A 27,372-nucleotide genomic window follows, 5' to 3' on the forward strand; every position below is an offset into this window, starting at 1 on the left:
CACAGTGTGTTCCCAACAACCCTCCCCAAACAGCTCCTCCATTCTCTCCAGCACCCCTCTATCGTCCCCTTTGGAGTGCTCCACTGGTAGGAACAGAAGGAAGGTGTGGGATGCTGTATACTGGTTGTTGGGGTGGGATTGGCATGAGGTGTGTGGGGGGGGGGGGGGGCTGTGAGTGGCATTTGATCATCCTTATTGGATTCCTCGTGTCTTGCTCATTGTTAGGAATAATTATTGTCCAAATCGGATGTTAGGTACAATATTTATTGAAGATTATATGAACGCTTTAAATAAAAATGGCCAATTGGGGGGGGTCAATCAATTAGCTTCATTTCTCAGAGATCAAATTATATTTCAACAAAATAATGTTTCAGAAATGCTAATCTCATCTGTTTCTAACTACAGAAAGGATTTTAGAACAATCTGAGATGGTGGTTGTCAGAAATCCTCTTTCTTGTGCTTTGTTTTTAGGGGGAATGACGCTGCAGTTGGACTCTGAAGTTCTCTACTTGGCTGTTCGAGTCCTGCAGGTCCTTTTCCAATGCACCCACTTCTCTTACTCTTCTCGTCCCCTTTGGTAGTGTCCTCCAGTAGTCTCTCTTTCTCTCTGACTTGCTGGGTTACAGTCCATTCAGAAAGTACTCAGATCCCTTCACTTTTTCAAAATGTTGTTACTTTACAGCCTTATTCTAAAATTTATTAAAATAGTTTTTTCCCCCCTCATCAATCTACACACAATAACCCATAACGACAAAGCAAAAACAGGTTACAATTTTTTGCAAATGTATTAAAATAAAAAACTTAAATATCACATTTACATAAGTATTCAGACCCTTTACTCAGTACTTAGTTGAAGCACCTTTTGGCAGCGATTACAGCCTCGAGTCTCCTTGGGTATGATGATACAAGCTTGGCACACCTGTATTTGGGGAGTCTCTCACATTCTTCTCTGCAAATCCTCTCAAGCTCTGTCAGGTTGGATGGGGAGCGTCGCTGCACAGCTATTTTCAGGTCTCTCCAGAGATGTTTGATCGGGTTCAAGTCCGGGCTCTGGCTGGGCCACTTCAGAGACCCGTCCCCAAGCCGCTCCTGCATCATATTGGAATGTGTTCATCACGTTTATTAATGTTGTACATCAAGGGAAAGGGATATGGGCAGTCTTAGAATGACTGAATGTTTCACAAAGCCTCTACTTCGTTATGGCATCATACTGCAACACTGGTCGGTTCTTTGTTATCAATAATCAGAACAGACATATATACATTATTACTCACCATATAACCTAGCTAATCGTTCCGTTATCCAAGATGGCGATCCATGAATAATGATCATGTAAAACAGAATGCAGGCTATTAGTTATCATTGTTACACTCGTTAAATTCCATTTCTGATAAATTACATCATTCGATCAAATACCATGCATAAAATTGGAATGACTGTTCATCAAATTCACTACTAATTTGCATAAAGGGAAAGGGATGTAAGCAGTGTGACTGTGAGCAGTCTTAGAGTGACTGAAATGCTTCATACTAGGACATCAAGCTAAATTCAAGCTGATTCTATATTCATTTGGAAGTGTTTAATGTTGAGTTCTAAGGCAGAGATCGTGTTGGAGGAGGCAGGGCTATGTAAATGCAGGACATCTAGATATTATCTAGATATGTATCATAAATGGAACAATTGGGAAGAGTGCTGATAAGTGTAGAGTACTCAGGAGCCTTGAAGAATTTATGCACTCACTGCTGTTTACAAGGCCACTCCTTCTGTATGGTATCAGACTGAAACACTCTGGTCTATTGGTTTTGTCTTATTGGGTGTCAATAAACAAAGCAGCCAAATAAGTAATCACTCACCAAAGTCCAATCGTGATCCTTCATTATCCAAGATGGAGAGTCATGAGTAATGATTTAAAAAAAATGAACGGATTAGTTATTATTAATACCTTCAAATCATTGATTATCCAATCAAATTCCAGGATGATGTGATATGCATCAAAGGGGTCATGAGTGTTCGTCACATGCATTACTAATCAGAAGGAAGGGACGTGACCAGTTACGCTGGAATGGTTCAAGCGCTTTAGTTTAGGACATCAAGCTCAAAGCTCAGAGTGATTATCATACGCATTATTATGAGTTGATGGTCAGAATCCATCTAGTCCAATCTCTAACTCTTACTATGAACTCCTAACTACATGAGGAAGTAGCAGTGTGCTGTACAGGGAAACAGACTGGTTGTTATTGTTACTTAGGTGTATATTAACATGTACTGTGGTTACAGAGCCCTTACCACTAGCAACCTCTAAACCCACTGCAGCCTCCTCCTTCTGTTCTCCATGGATGACCTGACATCTGTACCGTCCTACGTCTGACCTCCTGAAGTCTCTCAGCCTCAGGGACACATTGCCTCCCTCCAGCTCCGGCGCGGTCAGACTGACTCTGCCCTCGTAGCCAATGCTCTCTGTCACCTGGCCATTCTTATACAGGTAAATGCACTCTGTCCCTTTAAACCACCGGATCGTCATGACAACAGCACTGGTCTTGGGGGAGAGGTGACAGTGGAGGGTGACATCATCACCAGGACCAACCCTCTCACTGTCTTCAGCGGTGGTAAGTTTAAAGTCAGCTGTTCAGAGAGAGAGAAAACATTTCTGGCTTAATGTCATCTTTCTGGCTTAATGTCATCTTTGTCAGGTACACAAATACTATCAGTATATTCATGCAAAATAAAAGAAAGAAAGATAGGCATAAAATGACAGGGACAATATTAACCTCTAAAATACAAAGACACTATCCCAGGCAGACTTATTTATCTGACGGAAATGATAAATATAGGATAGCAGAACGTGAATACACTACGGGAATTGAAAGTAAATGTTTGGAGGGAGAGGTCACTGTGGAGCGCGCAGCGTCAACTCCTGATCTTACAAGCACATTTCATCCAATTACATTTTTACACATAAAACTCATTTCACTTTACAGAATTGGTTTAGTATTTTTGTCAGAGGAATGTGTACGAAAAGCTCAAAATGAATTCGAGCACGGTGACTTACTATGAACTCTGGACATTTTACCTGCAATCAAAAGAGAAAACATTTATACTTACACAACTCCACCATTTATTCATCAGAAAGTTTATATGTATTGTTCTCGAGCTAAAAAGATACACACATCTATTCCTCCTCCAGTCCTAATGGTTTTAAAACAGGAGTGTTGTGTCTAGTTTAGACTAGAATATACTGAGATCTCTCCATACCTTTACACGTCTTCACGTCCTCCACTTCAGAATCCAAAAAAAAGTTGATTTACATTCAACACTGCCTCACTATTCATGAAAAATATACTGTACACAAACCCATTTTTACAGACATATATTCACAACCTTTTCGTTGAATACTCCGCAGTTCAGGCCTATACAGGAAATCTACAGACTTTCACTTAAACCAGATACAGCCTCATATAAAGTCATTCTTCTCTATCACGCCTCTCTCCTCCATGCATGTCCAATAGAGAACTGTAGATAACATGAAGGCGGTTATCAATGGAACTCCTGTACTTCTTTATAGCCGCATTATGATACTGTTGAGACCCATGAACAACTCTGAGCAATTCAGCAACATTCAGTCCAGTTTATTTCTAATCGGATATTAAAGTCTGATTGGTTCTGCAGGCTTGGCTCTGAACATTCTAGTTCCAAAGTGCATGACAATGGCAAAATGACCAACTCAACTGAGGATAAACTTTGATCATAGATCCCCATTCTAAACTTAACTGTTACCTGCTGTAAGCAATTGAGCAACATTTAGTGTGTGTGTGTGTTTTGTGAAGGCAGCTCCGCTTCCTTATTAAGCCATGATGAGTGTAACACTAGGTGACCCCTGACCCCAGAGTGTTGCTGACACAGTACTGTAGGTCAGTAGGTGTGGTTTAGGAGGTCAAATCAGGCCTTCTAAGACTCGGAGAATCACAGACAGAGATAGGAGTCACAAAACGCACACGTGCGTAGCCAAGGAACATAAAGTAACATCTCTGTTTCTAGACGCACAGGTTAGACGGCATACAAACATAAAACTCTCTTCCCGGATTATCTTGCCACACAAGATGTGTTTGCACAACTGGTCCCGAGAACCGTAAAAGAGGAGCCATGAATGTGTGTGTGTGTGTGTGTGTGTGTATAGCGGACAGAGAGGACACATCCTAATGGGCTCCAGATTACCTTTATTCATCCACTGGTTAGAAATGGAGCACAAGATTATCACTGTGAGGTGGAACAGGAATCCTGCATGCAGTTTGCCACGAGGCAATATGATCTCCGGTCATCTTTGTTTCTCTCTCTCGTCGCTGTCATTGCCAAGTACCTCAACGTTGAGTGCAGACTACCACTTTATTTATTTAAAATGAACCTCTGACCCCTTCAAGGCGTTATGCGTCAATACTTAAAAAATGTCAATTCTTAAACCCTTACCATGTAGCTCTGTCATTGTGTGCCTTTGTTTGTCTGCTGAAATCAATACTTTTACAACGTTAATCAAATACAACCACCGACTGTTTCCTTGAAATTAAATTGGCACGTGCGCATTCACGCCGAATTGCCATTTTAGAGCAGCAGCAATGAGCAAACGGTGGTTGTATTTCATTATTTGATCACCGTTTTAAGTATGAATCTCAGCAACCAACGCAATGCAACAACAGAGGACAAACAACGACACAGCGAGTGTTGAAGTTGAAATTTTTGAAGTATCTGTGCATAGTAACTCAAATGAGTCAAGGATCATAAAATCTTTTTTTCTTTAAACTCTAGTCCGGGCTTAAACCAGTATCCGGGCTTAAACCAGCTCTCTAACGCCCAGAAAGCTGATTCATATTCACCAGCTCTGCAAGGGTTATAATCACTTTTATAACGCTGTTCTACACATTTTATTTGAAATGTTGCAGTTTTAAAGCTAATTTCCTGCAATTCTACACTTTTTGCCATTGGGGCAGAGATTTTAGCTGGCACTAGGATTCTTCTTAACCTCATTGAGCATTTTGCGCTGTGCTCTTGCAGTCATCTTTGCAGGACTGCCACTCCTAGGGAGAGTAGCAATAGTGCTGAACTTTCTCCATTTGTAGACAATTTGTCTTACCGTGGACTGATGAACATCAAGGCTTTTAGAGATACTTTTGTAACCTTTTCCAGCTTTATGCAAGTCAACAATTCTTAATCTTAGGTCTTCTGAGATCTCTTTTGTTCGAGGCATGGTTCACATCAGGCAATGCTTCTTGTGAATAGCAAACTCAAATTTTGTGAGTATTTTTATAGGGCAAGGCGGCTCTAACCATCAACTTCAATCTCGTCTCATTGATTGGACTCCAGGTTAGCTGACTTCTGACTCCAATTAGCTTTTGGAGAAGTCATTAGCCTAGGGGTTCACATACTTTTCCCAACCTGCACTGTGAATGTTTAAATGATGTATTCAATATAGACAAGAAAAATACAATAATTTGTGTGTTATTAGTTTAAGCACACTATGTTTGTCTATTGTTGTGACTTAGATGAAGATCAGATCAAATTTGATGACCAATGCAGAAATCCAGGTAATCACAAAGGGTTCACATTCTCTGTATGTATGTACATAAATAAATATACTGCTCAAAAAAATAAAGGGAACACTTAAACAACACATTCTAGATCTGAATGAAAGAAATAATCTTATTAAATACTTTTTTCTTTACATAGTTGAATGTGCTGACAACAAAATCACACAAAAATAATCAATGGAAATCCAATTTATCAACCCCTGGAGGTCTGGATTTGGAGTCACACTCAAAATTAAAGTGGAAAACCACACTACAGGCTGATCCAACTTTGATGTAATGTCCTTAAAACAAGTCAAAATGAGGCTCAGTAGTGTGCGTGGCCTCCACGTGCCTGTATGACCTCCCTACAACGCCTGGGCATGCTCCTGATGAGGTGGCGGATGGTCTCCTGAGGGATCTCCTCCCAGACCTGGACTAAAGCATCCGCCAACTCCTGGACAGTCTGTGGTGCAACGTGGCGTTGGTGGATGGAGCGAGACATGATGTCCCAGATGTGCTCAATTGGATTCAGGTCTGGGGAACGGGCAGGCCAGTCCATAGCATCAATGCCTTCCTCTTGCAGGAACTGCTGACACACTCCAGCCACATGAGGTCTAGCATTGTCTTGCATTAGGAGGAACCCAGGGCCAACCGCACCAATATGTGGTCTCACAAGGGGTCTGAGGATCTCATCTCGGTACCTAATGGCAGTCAGGCAACCTCTGGCGAGCACATGGAGGGCTGTGCGGCCCCCCAAAGAAATGCCACCCCACACCATGACTGACCCACCGCCAAACCGGTCATGCTGGAGGATGTTGCAGGCAGCAGAACGTTCTCCACGGCATCTCCAGACTCTGTCACGTCTGTCAAATGCTCAGTGTGAACCTGCTTTCATCTGTGAAGAGCACAGGGTGCCAGTGGCGAATTTGCCAATCTTGGTGTTCTCTGGCAAATGCCAAACGTACTGCACGGTATTGGGCTGTTAGCACAACCCCCACCTGTGGACGTCGGGCCCTCATACCACCCTCATGGAGTCTGTTTCTGACCGTTTGAGCAGACACATGCACATTTGTGGCCTGCTGGGGGTCATTTTGCAGGGCTCTGGCAGTGCTCCTCCTGCTCCTCCTTGCACAAAGGCGGAGGTAGCGGTCCTGCTGCTGGGTTGTTGCCCTCGTACGACCTCCTCCACGTCTCCTGATAGCGCCTCCATGCTCTGGACACTACGCTGACAGACACAGCAAACCTTCTTGCCACAGCTCGCATTGATGTGCCATCCTGGATGAGCTGCACTACCTGAGCCACTTGTGTGGGTTGTAGACTCCGTCTCATGCTACCAGTAGAGTGAAAGCACCGCCAGCATTCAAACGTGACCAAAACATCAGCCAGGAAGCATAGGAACTGAGAAGTGGTCTGTGGTCCCCACCTGCAGAACCACTCCTTTATTGGGGGTGTCTTGCTAATTGCCTATAATTTCCACCTGTTGTCTATTCCATTTGCACAACAGCATGTGAAATGTATTGTCAATCAGTGTTGCTTCCTAAGTGGACAGTTTGATTTCACAGAAGCGTGATTGACTTGGAGTTACATTGTGTTGTTTAAGTGTTCCCTTTATTTTTTTGAGCAGTGTATATATACTTACCCCAGAAATATATGGGGGATTGGAAATGATGCAGACAATTACACTGATGGAAGCAACAATCTATCTGTAATATTAAAGCTGATCCACCCCCTATTTTTTATATATAAGAAAATGTACCTCTATTCATGAGTTTTTGCACTGCTGGGATGGTTTATATAGGCTACACTGCATTACACACTGCAATGGCGTCCCCAACCATGAGCCCCGGCCTGCTCTCCTCTTGCTACCCTTTTGTACTACGTTAGCTAAACATAAGGCTAATACGGCATTGAATTTATTATCTGAAAGAGGTAGTCTAGGACATGTACTGTATATATTAAACCTGAACAGGATTACATACTGTAGTAGGATGCCATTTGAATGGAATTGATGGAGAGAAAGAAGGGCTGCGAGAGAGTGCACTGATTTAAAGCAATGATATTTGAGCGATAGGCTGTTTTTTTTTTTAACTCTGCAGCTGCAATTTAAAATAATAATCTTTCCAATTAAAAAATGAGACCCCCCCCCCCCAAAGCCAGATGGATATACAGTATGTAAATTAGACTGGCATTCAGTCCTTATACTACTGTATCATAGGCTATGCTGCAGCAAATGTAGGCCTACCTGTCACTAGAAAAACAGTTACCATGACGAGATGAAAGGTCTACATGCATTGTGAACTGCGCTCCATACTGAGATGGGCCGTCTGTCCCCAGCCTGATCATTGATGATTTATCATGCAGATAGCGGAGAGGAGGACATAGAGGAGCCAGATTAAGACGTGTATATCATTTAAACAGTTCCGTTTTATGTCATGCTGTTCATATAAATAACGTTTCATAATTTACCGGTTTCTCAGTTGTTTTTTTCCTGGAAAAGGGAGTGGGTTTGGGCGAGCAATCTTGGTAAATCTCTGTAACCCAGTTCCGCAACTTAACCCTAGTCTCCATGCACTCCTTAAATATCTGTGTCAGTGAAGAGCTTGGTGTGTCATGTTAAAAATCAGAGCTCGAATTGAGGGGGTATGTGAGGGTAGTGTGGCTTTTGTTACAGAAAGCTTAGGATTTTGATCTATAAACAAGGCTTTAGTCTACAATGCTTTATGCTAAAAACAAGCTGCAAATGTCTATGATATTCAGAGGCTACCTTCTATAGGAGACACAACATTGACTTTGCTTGGGAAGTAGCCTAATGTGCGATTCTGTCACAATCAATTGATGTTAGTATGTTGTTTAATAGCTTATTGAAATGTCTAACTTGAAATCAGTCAGGAGCAAGCCAGGTAGCCAAGAAAGAACAAAAATGAATTATTATTATTTCAAGGCTGTGACCTGTCATTTAAGAAACCTATTGTGAAGTATGTTATAAACGCAACATGTAAAGTGTTGGTCGCATGTTTCATGAGCTGAAATAAAAGAACAGAGAAATTTTACGTATGCACAAAAAGCTTATTTCTCTAAAATTTTGTGCACAAATTTGTTTACATCCCTGTTAGTGTGCATTTCTCCTTTGCCAAGATAATCCATCCATCTGACAGGTGTGGCATATCAAGAAGCTGATTAAACAGCGTAATCATTACACAGGTGCACCTCGTGCTGGGGACAATTAAAGTCCAGTCTAAAATGTTCAGTTTTGTCACAACACAATGCCACAGATGTGTACAGTTGGCATGCTGACTGCAGGGATGTCCCCCAGAGCCATTGCAAGAGAATGTAATGTTCATTTCTCTACCATAAGCCGCCTGCAAAGTCATTTTAGAGAATTTGGCAGTATGTCTAACCGGCCTCACAACCGCAGACCACGTGTATTGTGTTGTGCGGGCGAGTGGTTTTCTGATGTCAATGTTGTGAACAGAGTGCCCCATGGTGGCAGTGATGGTATGGGCAGGTATAGGCTACGGACAATAAACACAATTGCATTTTATCGATGGCAATTTGAATGCACAGATACCGTGACGAGATCCTGAGGCCCATTGTCGTGCCATTCATCCACCTCCATCACCTCATGTTTCAGCATGATAATGCACTGCCCCATGTCGCAAGGATCTGTACACAATTCGATGGCCTGCATACTCACCAGACATGCCAGAAATGGAGCATGTTTGGTATGCTCTGAATCAACGTGTACAACGGTGTGTTCCAGTTCTCGGCAATATCCAGCAACTTTGTGCAGCCTTTGAAGAGGAGTGGGACAACAATCCACAGGCCACAATCAACAGCCGGATCAACTATGTGAAGGAAATGTGCGGCGCTGCATGAGGCAAATGGTGGTCACACACACCAGATACTGACTGGTTCTCTGATCCACATCTGTAAATCCACAACCTTCTGGCTACTTTGGCTTCTAATGCTTACAAAAGAAATAACCGTTTCTAAAACGGCATATCTAAGGCTCTAGTGTCTGTCCTAGGAGTAAGAGTAAAAACGGTAGGTTCTCTGCTATCCACTTTGATTTCATTATTATTTTGGGTATAGGGGAGGGTCGGGTAAAAATATATTTTACTGAAGAGAAATCAGATTTTCTGCAGGTATCCCCTATCATAAGGCTCAGTCCCTAACAGGATTACAAATGAAGATAGTTGCCTAGCGAAACACCATATTTGGTGATCAACTAACGTATTTTGTTATAGCGCTTGCCGAGCTGGTGAGTGAGATTGACTCAGCTTCCTGGGCGTTAAGAGAGGTCGCATCGTACAGATGATACTGGTTCAGTCTGCGATCAACTCTGTGGAGGAGTTGAGGTACTTGCCAATCTGTCCCAGTCTCGCTCTGTCCTTTTGTTTGTTTCTCCAAGTCTGTACCTCGCATCTGTTAAAGACAAAAAAAAAAAATTTTGGGTCAATCAAAAAGATAAATTATGATGGATTATGATCCACAACAAGCTGATCAACTACGTTCAGAACTCTCCTCCAGTTCCTTTGATTTCTACTGACCTCTTCTTGTCTACAACTAGTAGTGCAGCTTCGAACACCTTTCCAGAAAAACACCATTCAGAACAAAGGAGGCTGTGGAGTTGACTTTAGAATTTTATTTAGCGTTAATACAATATACAAAACAAACTACTCAACATGCAACTTGAAGGAGAGACAGAGCTTCTGTACAGTAAAATGAAATTCAGGGCACCAGCCGTCAAACTTTACAAAATATACAAACATCCCTTAAAGACTGCTCACTTTCTTTAAATAACTTCAATTTATACCATTGTCAGAAATGAGCGAGACCAATTTCATATTGATTCTCAGTGTTTTCTACTACATACTTGTGTCATTGATTCAAAAGTACAAGTTCAAGCCACAGCCCATCTCAAAACAAGCACAGTTCACGACGCTTAATTCCACCGACTGACTCTCTCACATTTAGCAGTTGATGCATTTTTTTGCTCTCCATTGTTTTCAAGCCAACAAATTATTAACAGGAACATTCAGGTGCCATTCGTTTAGATTTTCAAAAGAGGAAGAACAACAAAGTAGCTCAGCATACAAACATTCTCTCACATGCAGGCACACAAACTTTCACAGGCATAAACTCAAGACACTAACAAACCACAAAGAGATGACTGACTATCAGTCTAAAAGGAAAACAAGAAGGTATATATTTTAAAAAAGGAGCCTAAAAAAATTTGCAGAAAAACAACAGGTATCCTGCAGCAACAGAAAGGAATATCTCACCTGTCTCTGCCTTGCCCACAATAGTATTCAAATGAACAGCCAGTTATCCTTGTTAAGACTTCACTTTGACTTCACGAGCTTCTACACCTGCATTACCTGCTGTTTGGGGTTTTAGGCTGGGTTTCTGTACAGCACTTTGAGATATCAGATGATGTAAGAAGGGCTATATAAATACATTTGATTTGATTGAAACACACGTGCATCCACCCTTCTCTAACGACCCCCCAACCCCTCTTCATGTCACACTCAATAGGGTGAAAGTCACAGGCAGGCTCACGGTTTACACTCAAAACAAGGAAGTTAGAGCTTATGCAGGACCTTCTCGCCAACACGATAATGAATAAAATACAACTAAGAGGACGACACACAGAACAAAAAGATAAACAAGCCACTCTCGGGATCAGAAGGCCTAAAACACTTGTGGGTGGGTGGGGGAATTGCTTTTCACTCAATCATACAACGAATACTCAGGCTATCAGCGTCGACACATCCATACAGCATAGACCAATGATATTACTGGGAGATTTCGCCTGTTCTTGGGGCGTTTGGAGAAACAGGGATTACTGGACCGGTTCAGTTAAATGCACAGCATTTTTAACGTCAAAACAAGACAATCAGTTCACTCACAAACCATAGCCTTATATAATACAGAGAGGCCTAGACCAGAGCGGTGTCCTGTAGATCAGCGAGCTTGGTCATGCACGTAAAGAGCACTGAATATCTTGATATTATCCTAAGGAGTGTTAACTGTAACTGAGGTACTGTATATATCCCCGCTAGAAAACCAAGGCTGGAGACGAGCTAGCTCTCTCTCACTGGAGTCAGTTGTTAGCATACAGCTCAACTAGCGTGCATTTGCAGGTCTGAGAGCATAGGGCTTTTGGGGGAGTGGGTGGATATGTATACAGACGTCCGTGTGTGATGCGGTGTCTACGTTAAGTGCAACGTTACCACTAAAGCAAGGGACAAGGATAGAGGCTGACATTTAGGTCGCTGTCATCTGGCTCTTTGTTTATATTATAAGGTGTTTTGAGTACAAATGATGTTATCAAAAGGCCAGACTTAAAAGCTACCACAAGGCTGTGAGACAGAACGTGGAAGAAAAAAAAATCGAACCAAGACGCCAAACCTGATTTCTGAGACACTTCCTTGTTTAGAAAACGGATGGGTTTACACTCACTTCTTGAGATGAATCAGTCTAGACGATTCCCGAGGTGACAACGTTGTGGAATGCGCAGCACTCATCAACACTACCAGGTCTCACCACCAGAGAGCAGACTGACCACTGACTGGTGGCCATTTCCACCGGACCGGTGCAGGGTTCAGAACAAGTGTTTTGTTTTCATTAAGGGTTAAACATTTCTAACGGTATTTGGATAAATCCAGTGAATAAATGAGTCGTGTACGTTTATTGATAGCTACAGCCATTAGAGTCTTGGTGAAGGGAATTGACTTGCATCAGAGGGAGTGACAGAAACTGGATGTGGAATGTACACAATGTATAGGCCTCGGCACTAACATATAGAGAGACACTAATATTCATATGCACACACACACACTTCAAGGAAAGTTTGCAAACACTTGTATGGTGACATGACTAAGTGGTGTGGGGTCAGACAGACACAGAGACAGGAGTGTATTAATAAAGCCACTAGGGTGGGCGGAGTTACAGCCCTCGGGGCAAGAGAGAGGCGGGGATTGATGGATGAGAGGAGAAGGATAAGAAGGTGATGTCATAAACCTCTAGATTCCACAGGATGTAGATCTGCGCTGGGAGCTGGACGGAACTGAATGAAACCACTTAAACACAAGCCTCTCATGTCTACTTCCTGCTTCCAACTACTATGACATCATTGGGCTCATCCTTCTAGGTCTCATCCATAGAGAATGATAGAGGCCTCTATTGGCCAAGAGCCCGTTTTAGCATGGGCAGCGCCATTGAGTGCTTCTGCCATTTTAAGCCAGGGGAGGGGGGGGGGGGGTTCTACTAAGCTATATGGAATTGTTTTAAGAGGTCATACCAAGGATGATTTTGTTATTTGATTTTTAAATGTGAAGACCCCTTGAAGTATAATTTTTATTAAATGTTTTGAGCCTTAGTGCTCTTAGCCCATACAAACGCATTGAATATCATTCATTACATGGAACAACAGTCCCACCCAAAAAATCTAACAGAAGTTTGTTGTGTCTGTCCTATATCAGAGATATTAGAAAGATCAGGAAATATGTTCTTTTTTATTACATGCATCTAACCCCTTATTTCTGGCACTAAACAGTCTCCATATATACGTCCATAAATATTTTAAACTTGTACCGGGGCCTTCAGACGAGTCTTGTGAGGCCTGTGGGCGTCCTAGAGAAAAACAACCGACATGTTCGTGATCATGAGAGTACCGCTTTTCCACAGAGGGGTATTAATGTGTAGCCCAAACTGTTCGGAAATTACAGACAGAAGTTGGCAGATCGGCTGTACCGACCTCAAGACGAGTCCCAAGATGGTTGTGACGGGGGTCGTAGAGCAAAAAAATAAACATTGTGTTCGTGAGAGTCCCATCTTTCCATAGATAGTTTTCTAGGCCAAACCATTCGGACGCTACGGACGATTTTGTGAGGTGAACCATTTTTCAGGACGTCTCTTGGTCTGACAAACACCGCTCTAGCTCCGTCACCTTTCACCGCAGATGCGGAAGTGTGGCATGGGCGCATGCGGTGGACTGAGACGCAGCCAATACACGATCTCCCTGGCTTAAACTGACACATTTTTACGGGGATTCTTTTGTTACGCTTGTTATGTTAATGCTAATTACATTTCCGTGGGGGCGCGGACAGCGACATAAGGGGGTTAAAGAAAACAAAAAGTAGTCAGCTGGGTCGGTATTTTTTTTTAATGGGTTGTAGCCTCAATGGCACTGCCCCATGCTGTCACAGACGACTACAACGCCACAGATGCAGAGACGAGCCCTCTACCTCTCTCTATGGTCTCATCCTAGTCATGCGAATAGAGCTAGGTTAGGAGGGCAGGGAAGCTTGAGCTTGGCTGGGGGGGGGGCTGGATTAGACAGAGTGAAGAAATAGGGCGAGCTCCAGGGGCCAATCAGATCTGTTGCTTGAAGGCTCCGCTGGCGGCGTTGGAGGCGGCGGTAGCAGCGGCGGTCTGGACCGTCTTGTTGGCCATGACGCCCGTGGCGAACTCGGCCTGGGCCTTCTCAAAGCTGGCCCCTGTGGTGCGGTACATGCCATGGACCTGGAGGGATAAGAGGGAGAGGAGGGACAGAGGAGAGGAGAGGGAAAGAGGGAGAGCAACGAAGAGAGAGGAGGAGAGGCGATTATTGAAATGAGGTCTATGAATACCCCAAGTGTTCGTCATCTCAAAGATGATGCCTGATGTTCTGATGCCTTTGAGTCTAATCTTCACAAACCTGCTGAAAGGCAGAGTTGCATTCACACCTTTATGATTATGATGAGGGATTGTGTGTGTGTGTGGGAGTACCTTTTTGAACATGATGAGCGACATGGCAGCCAGGGCGGTGAAAAGAGCAGCGATGAGGATCATGATGATGCCAACAGGGATGCTCTTATTCAGACCAGTCAGAGCGGAGATCCACCCGCTGTTGGAGAGAGAGGACAACCAGAGAGAGGATGCTAGGTACTGAATCTCTATCCATAAACAGGGTGAATAACGTCGATTCCGGGTGATGTCAGAGAACCGTGTGGCCACGTCACTTCCTGTTAATGTCTGTGACAGTGACTGTCCTCACCTGGCGCCCCAGCCGGAGATGCCGACGGACTGCATCACGTGAACGCCAAACTGACAGATGTACACGAAGAAGAATACAAAGAAACGGAACGAGCTGTCACTCCTGGAGAGAGAAAGACACTGCCGTTTAATGAACGGCATCCAAGTGTGTGTACATATGTGTATTTTGGGTACATGTGTGTGTATGTCTGTGTGTCTGTGTGTTTGTACACCCACCTGAAAGCTCCATAGAGGGGTCTGTACCAGCAGACGAAGGAGCAGGGGGTGAAGATCATGAACCAGAGCATGGCCAGACCGAAGTCCACTCCCCTGGTCGCATCCACACAGAACCAGGCCAGACAGCCAAACATGTTGGCGAACAGCGTCCCCGTGTGGACTTGAGGGGAACGACAAACACAATACCTCTGATTAGTTTCAATTAAAACGTTGCAGATAGAAATGCCAGTTGAGTAGAATAGAGATGTGCATCAGCTCTCTAAGTTAAATTTCTATGTGAAAGAGAGAGAGAGTACTTGAGACAGGTCCTATGCCGCATCCCATTCCATCTCTATCTGAAAGGGAGGCCCTGATAGGCTACGTCAGGGTCCTGCCAAGTCACGCTAACGAAGAACAGGAGGTTAGGAATAGGAGGACAAGGAAAGATGGCTGCTTAATAATTGAACACCACGGAGCCTGGTGGTGCGCGTACGCACAGTCAATTAAATAATTCACACACTGAGCAGAACTCTACTTTGGGGCTGTAATAATGGCAGGCCTCTGGGCATTGTGGAGAGTCTGGTGTGCTGCAGTCCACAGTCACTTTGGCATATAGCTAGATCGGCAGGATTCTGCACCATACTGAGGCATCTAACACTCACACTCTGGGTGAGAGAGAATACATCACGTGTAGGTAGAGGAGAGGGTGAGTGAGGGGGGGTGAGAGCCACAATGAGGGTAGAGCGAGGACGAGTGAAAGATAAGACAGAGTCACCTGACCCGGCCGCATAACCGCACATGACCTAACCATGTGGTGATGGAATTGCAAGCTGTGCGATTGGCCCATGTCTAACACATTTCCTTTAGAATCCCTCTCAATGGCCTTTTCATATTTAACAGACTGGCTGTCAACAAAAAAAATAGTATTTTCCGAAGCTGACAACAAAACTCAAGACAAAGGTTCAGGCATATTGAAAGAACAATTCTAAAGTGTACATTCACCATACTAGTGTCCGTTTTCCGACGTTACAAGCACTGAGCGGGATGGGTGAGGGTGGGGAGGGGGCAGATGACTTGACAAGAGGGCAGAGGTCACTCACACATCCAGATGTAGTACATGATCTTCACAGTCTTCTGGAACTCCACAGGGATGTCCACTGTGATGTCGTGGTAGAAACATGGGCCCACGGGGAACTTCTCCGGAAGAGGAGGCCAGTTGTTTTTCCTACCTGAGCCAGAGAGAAAGGAGCAACGCTTGAATGATTCTGCCAAACGTTGCGTGAAGGTTTGGGCTTGACAAAGCTTCTAGGTAGTTTGAGCGCAAGACCATTGATTGAATGTTGTGTGAAGGTTGGTGCCAACCTCCTGATGTGCTGAGCGACTGCATCTCTCTCTCGCGGCGGTCTAGCTCGGCGGCCTTCCTCTCTAGCTCTTCCTGTCTCCTCAGCAGCTCTGTAGCCGCCCACGCCTGCTCCTACACACACACACACACACACACACACACACACACACACACATCAAACAGTGCCCACTAACACTACACTAAACAAACAAGTGATATACAGTACAGAGAGATGTTTTAGATGTTATCCAGGCTAGATCACACTCCACATGGCTGACAAGGTGGATTTGACCGAAAACAGTGAACGTCAAGTCAACTTGAAACTGACATTGAGGCAGCTGACTTTTTGTTTTAGTAATGTGTGTGTGTGTGTGTGTGTGCGCGCGCGCGCTCGGCAGACTACTGTACCAGCACACAGCACAGTCCCAGTAGTCGTCTCTACCTCCTCTCTTTCCATGCGATTCAGAATAATTTACACTCCACTTTTAATTTGACTAAAGGCAAATCGCTGTGCAGGCTTCGCTAGTGTTTGTGTGTGTGTGTGTGTGTGTGTGTGTGTGTGTGTGTGTGTGTGTGTGCCCGTCCCACCTCTAGCAAGCAACAACTGCAGGTGAAGCAATGGCTGTATTTGATGTCACTAGCCAAACTACTGACAAAAATGCTGCCCAATGCAACTTCTTTATTCATTTATTTAACTAGGCAAGTCAGTTAAGAACAAATTCTCATTTACAACGACGACCTACCCCGGCCAAACCCGGACGACGCTGGGCCAATTGTGCGCCGCCCTATGGGACTCCCAATCACGGCCGGTTGCGATACAGCCTGGAATTGAACCAGGGTCTGCAGTGACGCCTCTAGCACTGACCTGCAGTGCCTTAGACCGCTGCGCCACTCGGGAGGCCCCAATCGTTAAAAAGGTAGGAAGATTTTTCAATAGGGCAAGGGACAGGATAGTAGTCACATGCCTTATTGCCAACTTCCTAGTTGCAGCCTGGGTTGAAGATGACAACGGTTAAGACAAAGGGATTCTAATATCCCATAGTTCCATTGTTGCAAGGAGTTATGCTAGTTTGCAGCGGCGCTGGTAGTTAGCAACGGCGCTGGTCCCAGATTTGCGACGGCGTTGTCTTAAGCTGTATATCCGATCTAGGTTGCAGTATCCTGATATAATCTTTGTGTGTGTGTGTGTGTGTGTATGCCCAAACATAAAAGAAGGTATATGCTTCAGTAGAGGTAGAAAAAGAGGAAGTAGAATAAGGAATAGTCTTCCTGTGCTACCTGTCTGCTGAGGTCTCTCTATCGCTCTCTTTTCAGCTGCAAACACGAAGTTACACATGTCCCTCAGAAAGCCGAGGCGTGGAGCCCACATTCATGTTTATGAAGTGTCTCTGTGGCTTAGAAGCATCTCCACACTGTCACAAACAGCTTTATCTGGAGCACGCCACGCTCTGTGGAGAGCCTGCTGACAAACCCACCAGAGCAGGGTGTGTGTGCGTGCGTGCATGGTGTTTCTATGGAAATGCAACGCTACATTGAGCCCTCTTTCTTCAGAGGGGGGGGAATAGCACGGAGTGAAAGGGTAGAACAGGATGTGAGGCACGTGTGGGGTACCTGTGACTGCGAGTATGCAGGAGGTTCTTCAGTAGGCTTCATGATGGCTGGTTGTGTGTTGGTGGTGGGGGCCGGTACTTTAGGCGCTGGGCCAGGGTGGACCTGGGAGAGAAAGAAATGTGCTACATCTTTTAACAATCCCACGCTGGCTGTGTCTCAAACCATACCCTTTCTCAATAGCAAGGCTATGCTCACTGAGTCTGTACATAGACTGCTCTCATCAATGGTCTCTCACACCTACCCGCCACCTCTCCTCTCACACTGTGACTTATCAACTGTACGCAGGATTTTCCTCTGTGTTGATCTCACCAACCCCCATTGTCTCACCTCTGAGAAGCAGAGCTTCCATCCCGTAGGTCTGATATCTGATTGGAGGTTAACTTTATAGTAATGCTATTGGTCAACAACTCAGACTGAATCCAAACAACTCAAATGCTTATAAGAGGGTCTTAGATTCATTGTTCTTTCTATTACATGTTGCTGACTTTCTGTGGTGAGATCCCTTCTCCCATGAGCAATTCATTACATTTTATTTAACTAGGCAGGTCAGTTAAGAACAAATTCTTATTTACAAAAGACGGCCTACCGGGGAACAGTGGGTTAACAGACTTTTACCTTATCAGCTCGGGGATTCGATCCAGCAACCTTTTGGTTACTGGCCCAACGCTCTAACCACTAGGCTACCTTGGGCCATGGCACAAGCCAGGGTTTTGTCGTCCCTGGCTTTCGTTCTCTGATCATGCTTAGAATAATGCCTTGTAATGATTTGCAAGTTAAGCTATATGCCTTGTATGTGAATCCATTCATTTAGCAAAGTACTTAAATAGACTTTTATTTAGAATTCCATCCTCAGACATTTTTTCCATTGTCTATTACTGTAACTCCACCCTAGCGTTCCGTTACTGTATTGCAACCCTAGCGTTCCGTTACTGTAATGCAACCCTAGTGTTCTTCCATATTGCTAAAATGATCTTTATGGAGTCAGATACACATTTTAGTAGGCTAATTACGAGTCGCATGTGAGGTTTTACAGTATCCCACACACACACACACACACACACATACACACGTCAAATATTACTACACTACACTGTACTCACCGGCTTGGCATCTGTGAAGGGGTTGTACTCTTCCAACCCCGGAGGAGCATTCTGTGTGACTTGGGTCACCGACGGATCCTGAGAGGAGAGGGAACGAGAGAAACTCAGTCTTCATTACATATGGCACACCGTTCTATAGTAAGGATGAGGAGCCTTGAGAGAGTCCGTCAACAGGCTACACTCCCATGTAGTAACCCAAGTCGAAATAATAGGCACTAAAAGCCAACATGAAGTCAGACAGACAAGTACTTTTCATCTGAAGAAGAGAATACCTCCACAGACAGAAAGACCCTAACAGCAGGCTACCCTTCACTGTCAACCCTTCATGGTCTATAATCTAGGGGCCGATAAAATGTTTTTTTTTTGCCTAGTTGTGTTTTTTCCCCTGAATTCCGTTTTTTCAGGTTTTCACTCTCAAAAACAACTTTTGTATTTTTTTTTTATATATATTTTTTTAAACGTCCACAATAATGTTTAAACCAAGTTTAAGATCTGGAGGAGAAAAAAAGTTGAACTGAGCACCACCAAGAGGCTCATTTGGTTCACGCCGTTTCTGTAGCACACATGTAATTGCATTTTGCTAAACAAATCGCCAATGTATTGATGCAAATAATCATGATATCAGGTAGGCATACTTTGTAGTTAACATTTAATTGACAATATTTTTGGGAAAGCTTTTCCACCTACCAGAAGACTTAACATTATTAGCATCCTATAGGGAGGAGGTCAGAGACCTGGCCGTGTGGTGCCAGGACAACCTCTCCCTCAACGTGATCAAGACAAAGGAGATGATTGTGGACTACAGGAAGATGGAGCACGCCCCCATTATCATCGACAGGGCTGCAGTGGAGCAGGTTGAGAGCTTCAAGTTCCTTGGTGTCCACATCACCAACAAACTAACATGGTCCAAACACACCAAGACAGTCGTGAAGAGGGCACGACAAAACCTATTCCCCCTCAGGAGATTGAAAACATTTGGCATGGGTCCTCAGATACTCAAAAGGTTCCACAGCTGCACCATCGAGAGCATCCTGACTGGTTGCATCACTGCCTGGTATGGCAACTGCTCGGCCTCCGACCGCAAGGCACTACAGAGTACATCACTGGGCCAAGCTTCCTTCCATCCAGGAACTCTATACCAGGCGGTGTCAGAGGAAGGCCCTAAAAATGGTCAAAGTCTCCAGCCACCCTAGTCATAGACTGTTCTCTCTGCTACCGCACTGCAAGCGGTACCAGAGCTCCAAGTCTAGGTCCAAAAGGCTTCTTAACAGCTTCTACCCGCAAGCCATAAGACTCCTGAATAGCTAATCAAAGGGCTACCCAGACCCTTCTTTTACACTGCTACTACTCTCTGTTTATAATCTATGCATAGTCATTTTAACTCTACCTACATGTACAATTACCTCGACTAACCGGTGCCCCCGCAAATTGACTCTGTACTGGTACCCCCTGTATATAGCCTCACTATTGCTATTTTACTGCTGCTGTTTAATTGTTACTTTTTATACCCAACACATTTTTCTTAATGTTTTATAGCATTGTTGTTTAATGGCATGCAAGTAAGCTTCTCACTCTAAGGTCTAGACCTGTTGTATTCGGCGCATGTGACAAATAACATTCGATTTGATTATCGCTAATGGCAACACCGTGGTCGACAAACACGCACACAGACAGCGGCTTTCCTTCGTTACAGAGTTGAAGGAAAACATGAATCACTGATGCATTTTGTTCATGTCTTATGATAATCTTGGGCATATTAATACATTTTCTAATCAGTTCAATACATGTAGTTGTTTTCCTACTAAGTGCAATACATTTCTTAATATTGTTAAAATGCGTTTTAATGTCCGCGTTCTCTGCTTCGTGGATTTTATTAGGCCTCAATACTCTGAAACTGGCAAAGACGAGATGATTACAATCATTTTCACCGCCACACAGAGCTATAAATAGGGCTGAGCCCACGAGTTAAAGACAACACTTTCCTCTGCTAGGACAAAGGACTCGCTGTGCTGAAGTACAGACACCGGCTAGGCTAATTGTTTTATTTAAAATCAACCTTTATTCAAGCTATGCAGATTCTAGGTTGGTATCAGCGAGTACAAATCTCCGTTTCATAGGCCACTTTCCAATCTCCATGTGAATCCGGGAGGCTACGAGTAAGCTATTTGAAAGTGTAGGCCTATATGTGCACCTCCCGGGACTGACGCACTGTTTAACTAGTGTGTGTCGACGGTGTCTACAGGTGTGTGTGATGCCGTCCTCTCTGAAACGGAGAATTAAGGTGTGGCTTGCAGTGGTGTAGCCCATCATCGCCGTGTGTGCGTACTGTGCACATGGATACGTGTGTGTGTGAGGTGTATTTCAGGTGGCTAGCTCACCATGACTAGTTCACGCATGCAGCATCAACTCAGACGGTACTTCGGTTCAGTGCAGCCCAAGAAGGCCTGTCCAATAAATCCAGTATAGCAGTCCAGCGTAGACCAGTATAGTCCAGTTACAGCCAGTACGCTCCAGTATCAGTCAGTCCGTCCCAGTCCAACCCTTCTCCTCTCTCCTTGGCTGTGAGGTTCTGTTCTGACTGGGAGGCTCATGTCTGTGTGTAACAGGAGGCAGGCTGTGCCTTGTCCCGAGGACAGGCATGTCATCAATACTTCAGAGTGCATCGTGATGCAACTTTAATATGGTCCTGATGCACAGCCAGATTGACACACAGTGCTCACGTACAAGCTCGGTACACCCCACGGAACTACAGGATAGGCTACATTACGATATAGATTGGGCCAATAATGCGCTAGGCCAACCTGTTGAGTTTATGTGAACAACAACACTCGCTCTGTTAATATTAGAGATAAAGGAGGGGGCTCCACTAGAAGCTGTTAGTAGATCTATTGCTCTGGGGGGGGGGGGGGGCGTCTCGCAAAGAGAAAACAGCAACGTTGAAAGACAAACGTGTGTGTGTGTGTGTGTGTGTGTTAGATAGGCCTACAAGTTCTCTCCCTCCACAACCATTTCGCTGTGACACGGACACTGCTGTGTGTACTGAATGTCCGGTAGATAGGTTTTATGAGCGCAATTGATTTGATAAGAGACTACCAGGAAGGAACAGAGAGTAACTCAGGGGAAAGCAGCTGATGTAACACTAAGCACCGGCTGTCGCCATGACAGCACCATATGATTTCATGAACTATTGAAGAGAGCCCGGAGTTGCAATGCATGAATCATTAGGCTACTGGCCGCAGGGCTGAAACGGGGAGTCAACTAACAATGCCATAACTAGGGCCCTAAAAAACAGTTAAATTTTTCCCCAAATTCCGTTTTCTCTCATAATCACACAAGAAATACAAGAGTTGGATGTTCTAAGTCCCCAAAATGCTTAAACTACATCAGGAGACCAAGTTTGAGGTCTGGGGGAAAAAATGTAATACATTTTTGGGTGTCGATACCCTTCAATTCACATGAGCACCAGCAAGATACTTGTTTGGTTGGCAGTGTTTGTGTAGCACACATGTAGCAGTTTGCTAAACAAATTGCCACTGAATTCATGCAAATAATCATGATACCAGGTAGGCATAGGCTACTTTGTAGTTAACATTTCATTTAGAAGGTATTTGGGAAAGCCTTTCCAACTACCGGAAGATGCTTATCATTATCCGTGTGGCTCAGTTGGTAGAGCATGGTGGTTGTGGGTTCGATTCCCACGGGGGACCAGCACGGAGAAAAAAAATGTATGAAATGAAATGTATGCATTCACTACTGTAAGTCGCTCTGGATAAGAGCGTCTGCTAAATGACTAAAATGTAAATGTAGCATCATCGCTAACGGCTAGGTTACACAAAGTGGTAGACAATCGCTCAAACACAGACATGGGCATTCCTGCGTTGCATCTTCAAAAAGTTTAAGGAAAATACGATTCACTGATGCATTTTGTTAATGTTTTATGATAATCCTGGGCATATTCATTTTCTAATAACTTCAATACATTTTGGAATATTGTTGAATTTCGTTTGAATGTCTGGATTCCGTGATCCTGTCCACATTGCAGATTTTATAGGGCTCTACTTAACAGACAGTTTCAGAAATGTTTTTTTCCCCCCTGATAGGTTAGCCTAGACCCAATACAGGGGATACAGAGATCCGGTCATTGAGGACTGCAGTGTCTGCTGGTTTTCATACATGCCTTTCAATCACTTTCAGAGAAACTAGGTGTGTGCTGTGCACTCTTGTAATTTATTGACCCATGAAGTGACAGGGAGGAACCAAAACAACCAACAGGGCAGCGACCCACTAGGACCGGAGTCAGGCAGACACCCATGTCCTTTTTCCAAGACACTGAAGTAACAGACTGAACGACTTCAGATGGTTACACGACGGCCTTCAAGCTCTGAAACCTGACGGTTCTAATATCTGACCAATCTTGTTTGTTCTCACACACACACACACACACACGTAGGGTTCCTAAATAATTACGTGGTGCGGTGGTCAGCGGCAGCTCTAGTGTTGAGTTACACACACATTTCTATACAGCACAGTCAGGCTAGCTGTTCATTCATTCACTAACAATAAAACCCATGCTTACGATCAATTATCGATAATCCTTACACATAAGCATCAACCTACAGACCGAGCCATAATCATCCAAACAGCAAGGAGGAGGGGACCCATTTTCCTGAGGGCAACTCCGCAGCTTCCTGGAGTGATAGAGCAGTGATTAAAGGACCAGAAAGTGCAAAGGTGTGCATGTCAGAGGGCGAGAGCCAGCGAGCAACCTTGCATTGAGAAAACTATAATTGAATTGATATAGAGAGAGACAGAGCGAGAAAGAGATAAAGGATACTAAAACAAGGAACACCAACGAGCCTGGAAAGTAGCCTAACCTAAACAACACAAAGCAGACAGGGGGAGCTTAGTTTATGAGGATCAAAGACAGTTTCTCCCCGGTGAGCCAGTCTACAAAGACACATTCTAAGTAATACCATTTTCATAATGAAACCAATGCAACATGTCATTTTACAACCGCCGCAGAAGCTGGTATCAAAGCGTGGTTTCCTGGAAAGAAAATGTGGTGGGATCACAGAATATGATGTGACATTATGACAGAACATCAAATGACTGTTGGCATCCGTCACATCATGTTGTTTTGAAGAAATGGCTGAGACTGGAATAGAGTATTTCACCTGTCAATCACAATGTGGCCTGTCCTGGATTCCAAGACAACAGCTGGGACGATTGATGTCCCAAAAAGTGGGATTATCATTCCCAGAACCACTGACAACAAAAGCCCGTCTCCCCGCAATGCTTCCATTCACCCACTCTTCAAATCCCTTGGATTATTTATTTCAAATAAATCACACACACATTGCCATAGCATGAGGATTGTGCTCAGACTTCTAATCTGTAGACTTGTTTACAGGGTAAATGAACATGGTAAAGATAAAAATCTAGCTGGTTTGTCTATATAAAATCGGCAGGACAGAACGGTGGCGCCGGGGATCCAGGACAGGCCACATTGTGAGTGAACTCTAATATAAAGATAGTCTCAAGGTTCTGCTTGCCTGAGTTAGAATACCTCATGATGAGCTGTAGACCATACTACTTAACAAGAAAGTTATCAACATTTTTCGTAGCAGTCTATTTACTACCACAAACCGATGCTGGCACTGAGGCCGCACTCAACAAGCTGTATAGGGTCACAAGCGACCAAGGAAACGCTCACCAAGGTGCGGCGCTCTTAGTGGCCAGTGACTTTAACGCAGGAAAATTGAAATCCGTTTTACCTCATTTCTACTCGCATGTCACCTGTGAAACTAGAGGTGAAAAAAACTCTAGACCCAAACACAGAGATGCATACAAAGATTTCCCTCACCCTCCATTTGGCAAATCTGACCATAGCTCTTATTCTTGCTTACATTCAAAAACTCTAAACAGGAAGTAGCAGTGATGCGCTCAATACGGAAGTGGTCCGATGAAGCAGATGCTAAGCTACAGGACTTTTTCGGTAGCACAGACTGGAATATGTTCTGGGATTCATCTGATGGCATTGAGGAGTTTACCACATCAGTCACCGGCATCATTCATTAGTGCATCAACGACATCAACCCACAGTGACCATACGTACATATCCCAACCAGAAGCCATGGATTACAGGCAACATCCGCACTGAACTAAAGGCTAGAGCTTCCGCTTTCAAGGAGCTGGACACTAATCCAGATGCTTATAAGAAATCCAGCTACGCCCTCCGACAAACCATCAAACATGCAAAGCATCAATACAGGACCAAGAACGCATCCTACTACACTGGCTCTGGCGCTCGTCGGATGTAGCAGGGCTTGCAAACTATCACGTATTACAAAGGGAAACCCAGCCACGAGCTGTCCAGTGACACTATTTAACTATCTGCATTGATTTTTTTTTTTTAACTCTTTTGACTCATCACATACAATACGGCTACTGTTTATTATCTATCCTCTTGCCCAGTCACTTTATCCCTACCCATATGCACATATCTACCTCAATTACCTTGTACCCCTGCACATCAACTCGGTACTGGTACACCGTGTTTATAGCCAAGTTATATTTACTCATTGTGTAATAATTGTGTTATTATTTTGTCTATTTTTCTTCTCCATGCATTGATGGGAAGGGCCCGTAAGTAAGAATTCCACTGTTAGTCTACACCTGTTGTTTACAAAACATGTGACAAATTTTGATTTTGAAGATTAACCTGCATTGTGTCAGTCGGGAAAGGGTGTATTTTGGACATGTATAAAGCTACATTGTTGCCCCATAACTATACAATTTGTCAGTGGCACACAGTCCACTACAAGCTACAATTAGGTCTGATGAAGTCTCATCATGTAGGCCCTGGGCTAGCTGCCTACCAACCTCAATGTCAATGAGTTGTCCTCCTTAAATTGAAAAACTCACATGTAAACGTTAGTGAATGAATCATCAAGAGATGAGGCAACAGTTAACGTTACCTTTGTGTGAGTAATGTCAGACCCTAGTTAACTATCAGATGTTAAACTTCAGGTGTCAAGACGTACCCAGAGAGATGGGTGACAAGTCATAAAATACCTAACGTTTGCTAGAAGTAGCAACTAGAAAAATGATGCCTGGCTGAACAGGACACAAAGTGATAACTCCACAATTGAATGGCAATAAGCGACATCATCAGCTAGCTTGCTTGCTAGTTAGCTATAGTTTGTAAATAAATTGCTTGATACAACTTTCTCTTTGTTGAAAGTAACGACTTGCTGACATTAAACGTTTGTTAGCAAGTGCTACAGTTAAGCAATAATGCACGAGGGGGTGTGGTATATTGGTCATATACCACCAACCCCCGAGGTGCCTTATTGCCATCATAAACTGCTTTCCAACGTAATTAGAGCAGTAAAAATACTTGTCATACCCGCGGCTGTCAGCCAATCAGCATTCAGGGCTCGAACCACTCCGTTTATAATGAACGTTCGCTAGTTAGTTTGGGCGTAAGTTATTCATTACGCCGCTTCTGTTACAAAACGTTTTGAAGCAAACGAAACCGGGAGGGATCTACCTGCATTTTCTCAATAGAAACTATCGTTTTAAATGCAAAAGCAACTGTTTCAACTAATGATTACACCGCTGGCGTAACTGCTGTCATGCCAAAGGAAACGGCTTGACACTGTCATCGCTAGAAAGCGAGCTAAATTCAATTAAACATAACTGACATTAGCAGGCTAACAAATTAGCATAGACAAATGACAGACCTGTGAGTTAGCTATTTCACTTACCTGAAAAGGGTTATTGAATTCAGGGTCCGCGAACGGGTTGTGGTCGAAATCTGACATTCTACTTTGATGACGTCTTCAATTGTTAAAAACTGATTTAGTCTTGTTAAAAAAAAAAATCGGCTGTACTTCAAAACAATGGCTGCAGCCAGCACCAGCTAGTCTGGACGCGGCTTGCTCTGAGCATCAGCAGCAAAATGGCAGGATCTCGGAAGTGATGTCTGCTTTGCTTGCCCCTGTAAAATGTGATCAACATCAATGAGTACGGTTACATGTACAGAATAATATAATTATTGTGGATTGTCAGATTAAAATAATAGTTCGTGTACATGCTTTGCAAGAAGACGGATTTCCCTATTAATAATGCTGTTTACATGGACACATCTGAAATCAGACCACTTGATCAAAATAAACATTCCACCACAGCGACCATGTTATTTTTTGCAAAGCCTATTTGATTCGGAGGTCGGACACCCCTTCAAATTAGTGGATTCGGCTATTTCAGCCACACCCATTGCTGACAATTGTATAAAATAGAGCACACAGCCATGCAATATCCATAGACAAACATTGGCAGTAAAATGGCCTTAATGAAGAGCTAAGTGACTTTCAACTGGGGCTGTTTTTCATGGTTCGGGCTAGGCCCCTTAGTTCCAGTGAAGGGAAATCTTAACGCTACAGCATAGAATGACATTCTAGACGATTCCGTGCTTTCAACTTTGTGGCAACAGTTTGGGGAAGGCCCTTTCCAGTTTCAGCAT

The 27,372-nt window shown here is 43.9% G+C and overlaps 2 protein-coding genes across 4 annotated transcripts; both read right to left on the reverse strand.

Annotated features, from left to right (window-relative positions):
• Positions 1-250: 250 nt before the first annotated feature.
• On the reverse strand, positions 251-3,611 carry LOC106596975 (butyrophilin subfamily 1 member A1-like). 2 transcript variants are annotated; one of them, XM_014188214.2, is made up of 6 exons: positions 3,253-3,608; positions 3,050-3,070; positions 2,287-2,622; positions 1,854-1,871; positions 1,275-1,286; positions 251-1,089 (listed from the first exon to the last, which is right to left on the reverse strand). In XM_014188214.2, the coding sequence occupies exons 2-6, from the start codon at positions 3,063-3,065 to the stop codon at positions 962-964; spliced, it is 510 nt and encodes a 169-aa protein (XP_014043689.2). In that variant the 5' UTR covers positions 3,066-3,070; positions 3,253-3,608; the 3' UTR covers positions 251-961. The 2 variants fall into 2 exon arrangements, with proteins under 2 accessions (XP_014043689.2, XP_045545866.1); XM_045689910.1 differs by lacking the exon at positions 1,854-1,871 and having other exon boundaries at positions 3,253-3,611.
• A 6,574-nt stretch (positions 3,612-10,185) lies between these two features.
• On the reverse strand, positions 10,186-26,897 carry LOC106563043 (secretory carrier-associated membrane protein 1). Of its 2 annotated transcripts, none has more exons than XM_014128255.2 (9): positions 26,615-26,897; positions 18,846-18,923; positions 17,746-17,847; positions 16,155-16,266; positions 15,893-16,021; positions 14,814-14,973; positions 14,599-14,700; positions 14,331-14,448; positions 10,186-14,084 (listed from the first exon to the last, which is right to left on the reverse strand). In XM_014128255.2, exons 1-9 carry the CDS (start codon positions 26,669-26,671, stop codon positions 13,935-13,937), a joined length of 1,008 nt encoding a protein of 335 aa, XP_013983730.1. In that variant the 5' UTR covers positions 26,672-26,897; the 3' UTR covers positions 10,186-13,934. The 2 variants fall into 2 exon arrangements, with proteins under 2 accessions (XP_013983730.1, XP_013983731.1); XM_014128256.2 differs by lacking the exon at positions 26,615-26,897 and adding an exon at positions 21,224-21,490.
• Positions 26,898-27,372: the final 475 nt, after the last annotated feature.

Source organism: Salmo salar, chromosome ssa11 (assembly GCF_905237065.1).
Source record: "Salmo salar chromosome ssa11, Ssal_v3.1, whole genome shotgun sequence".
NCBI classification, from domain to species: domain Eukaryota; kingdom Metazoa; phylum Chordata; class Actinopteri; order Salmoniformes; family Salmonidae; genus Salmo; species Salmo salar.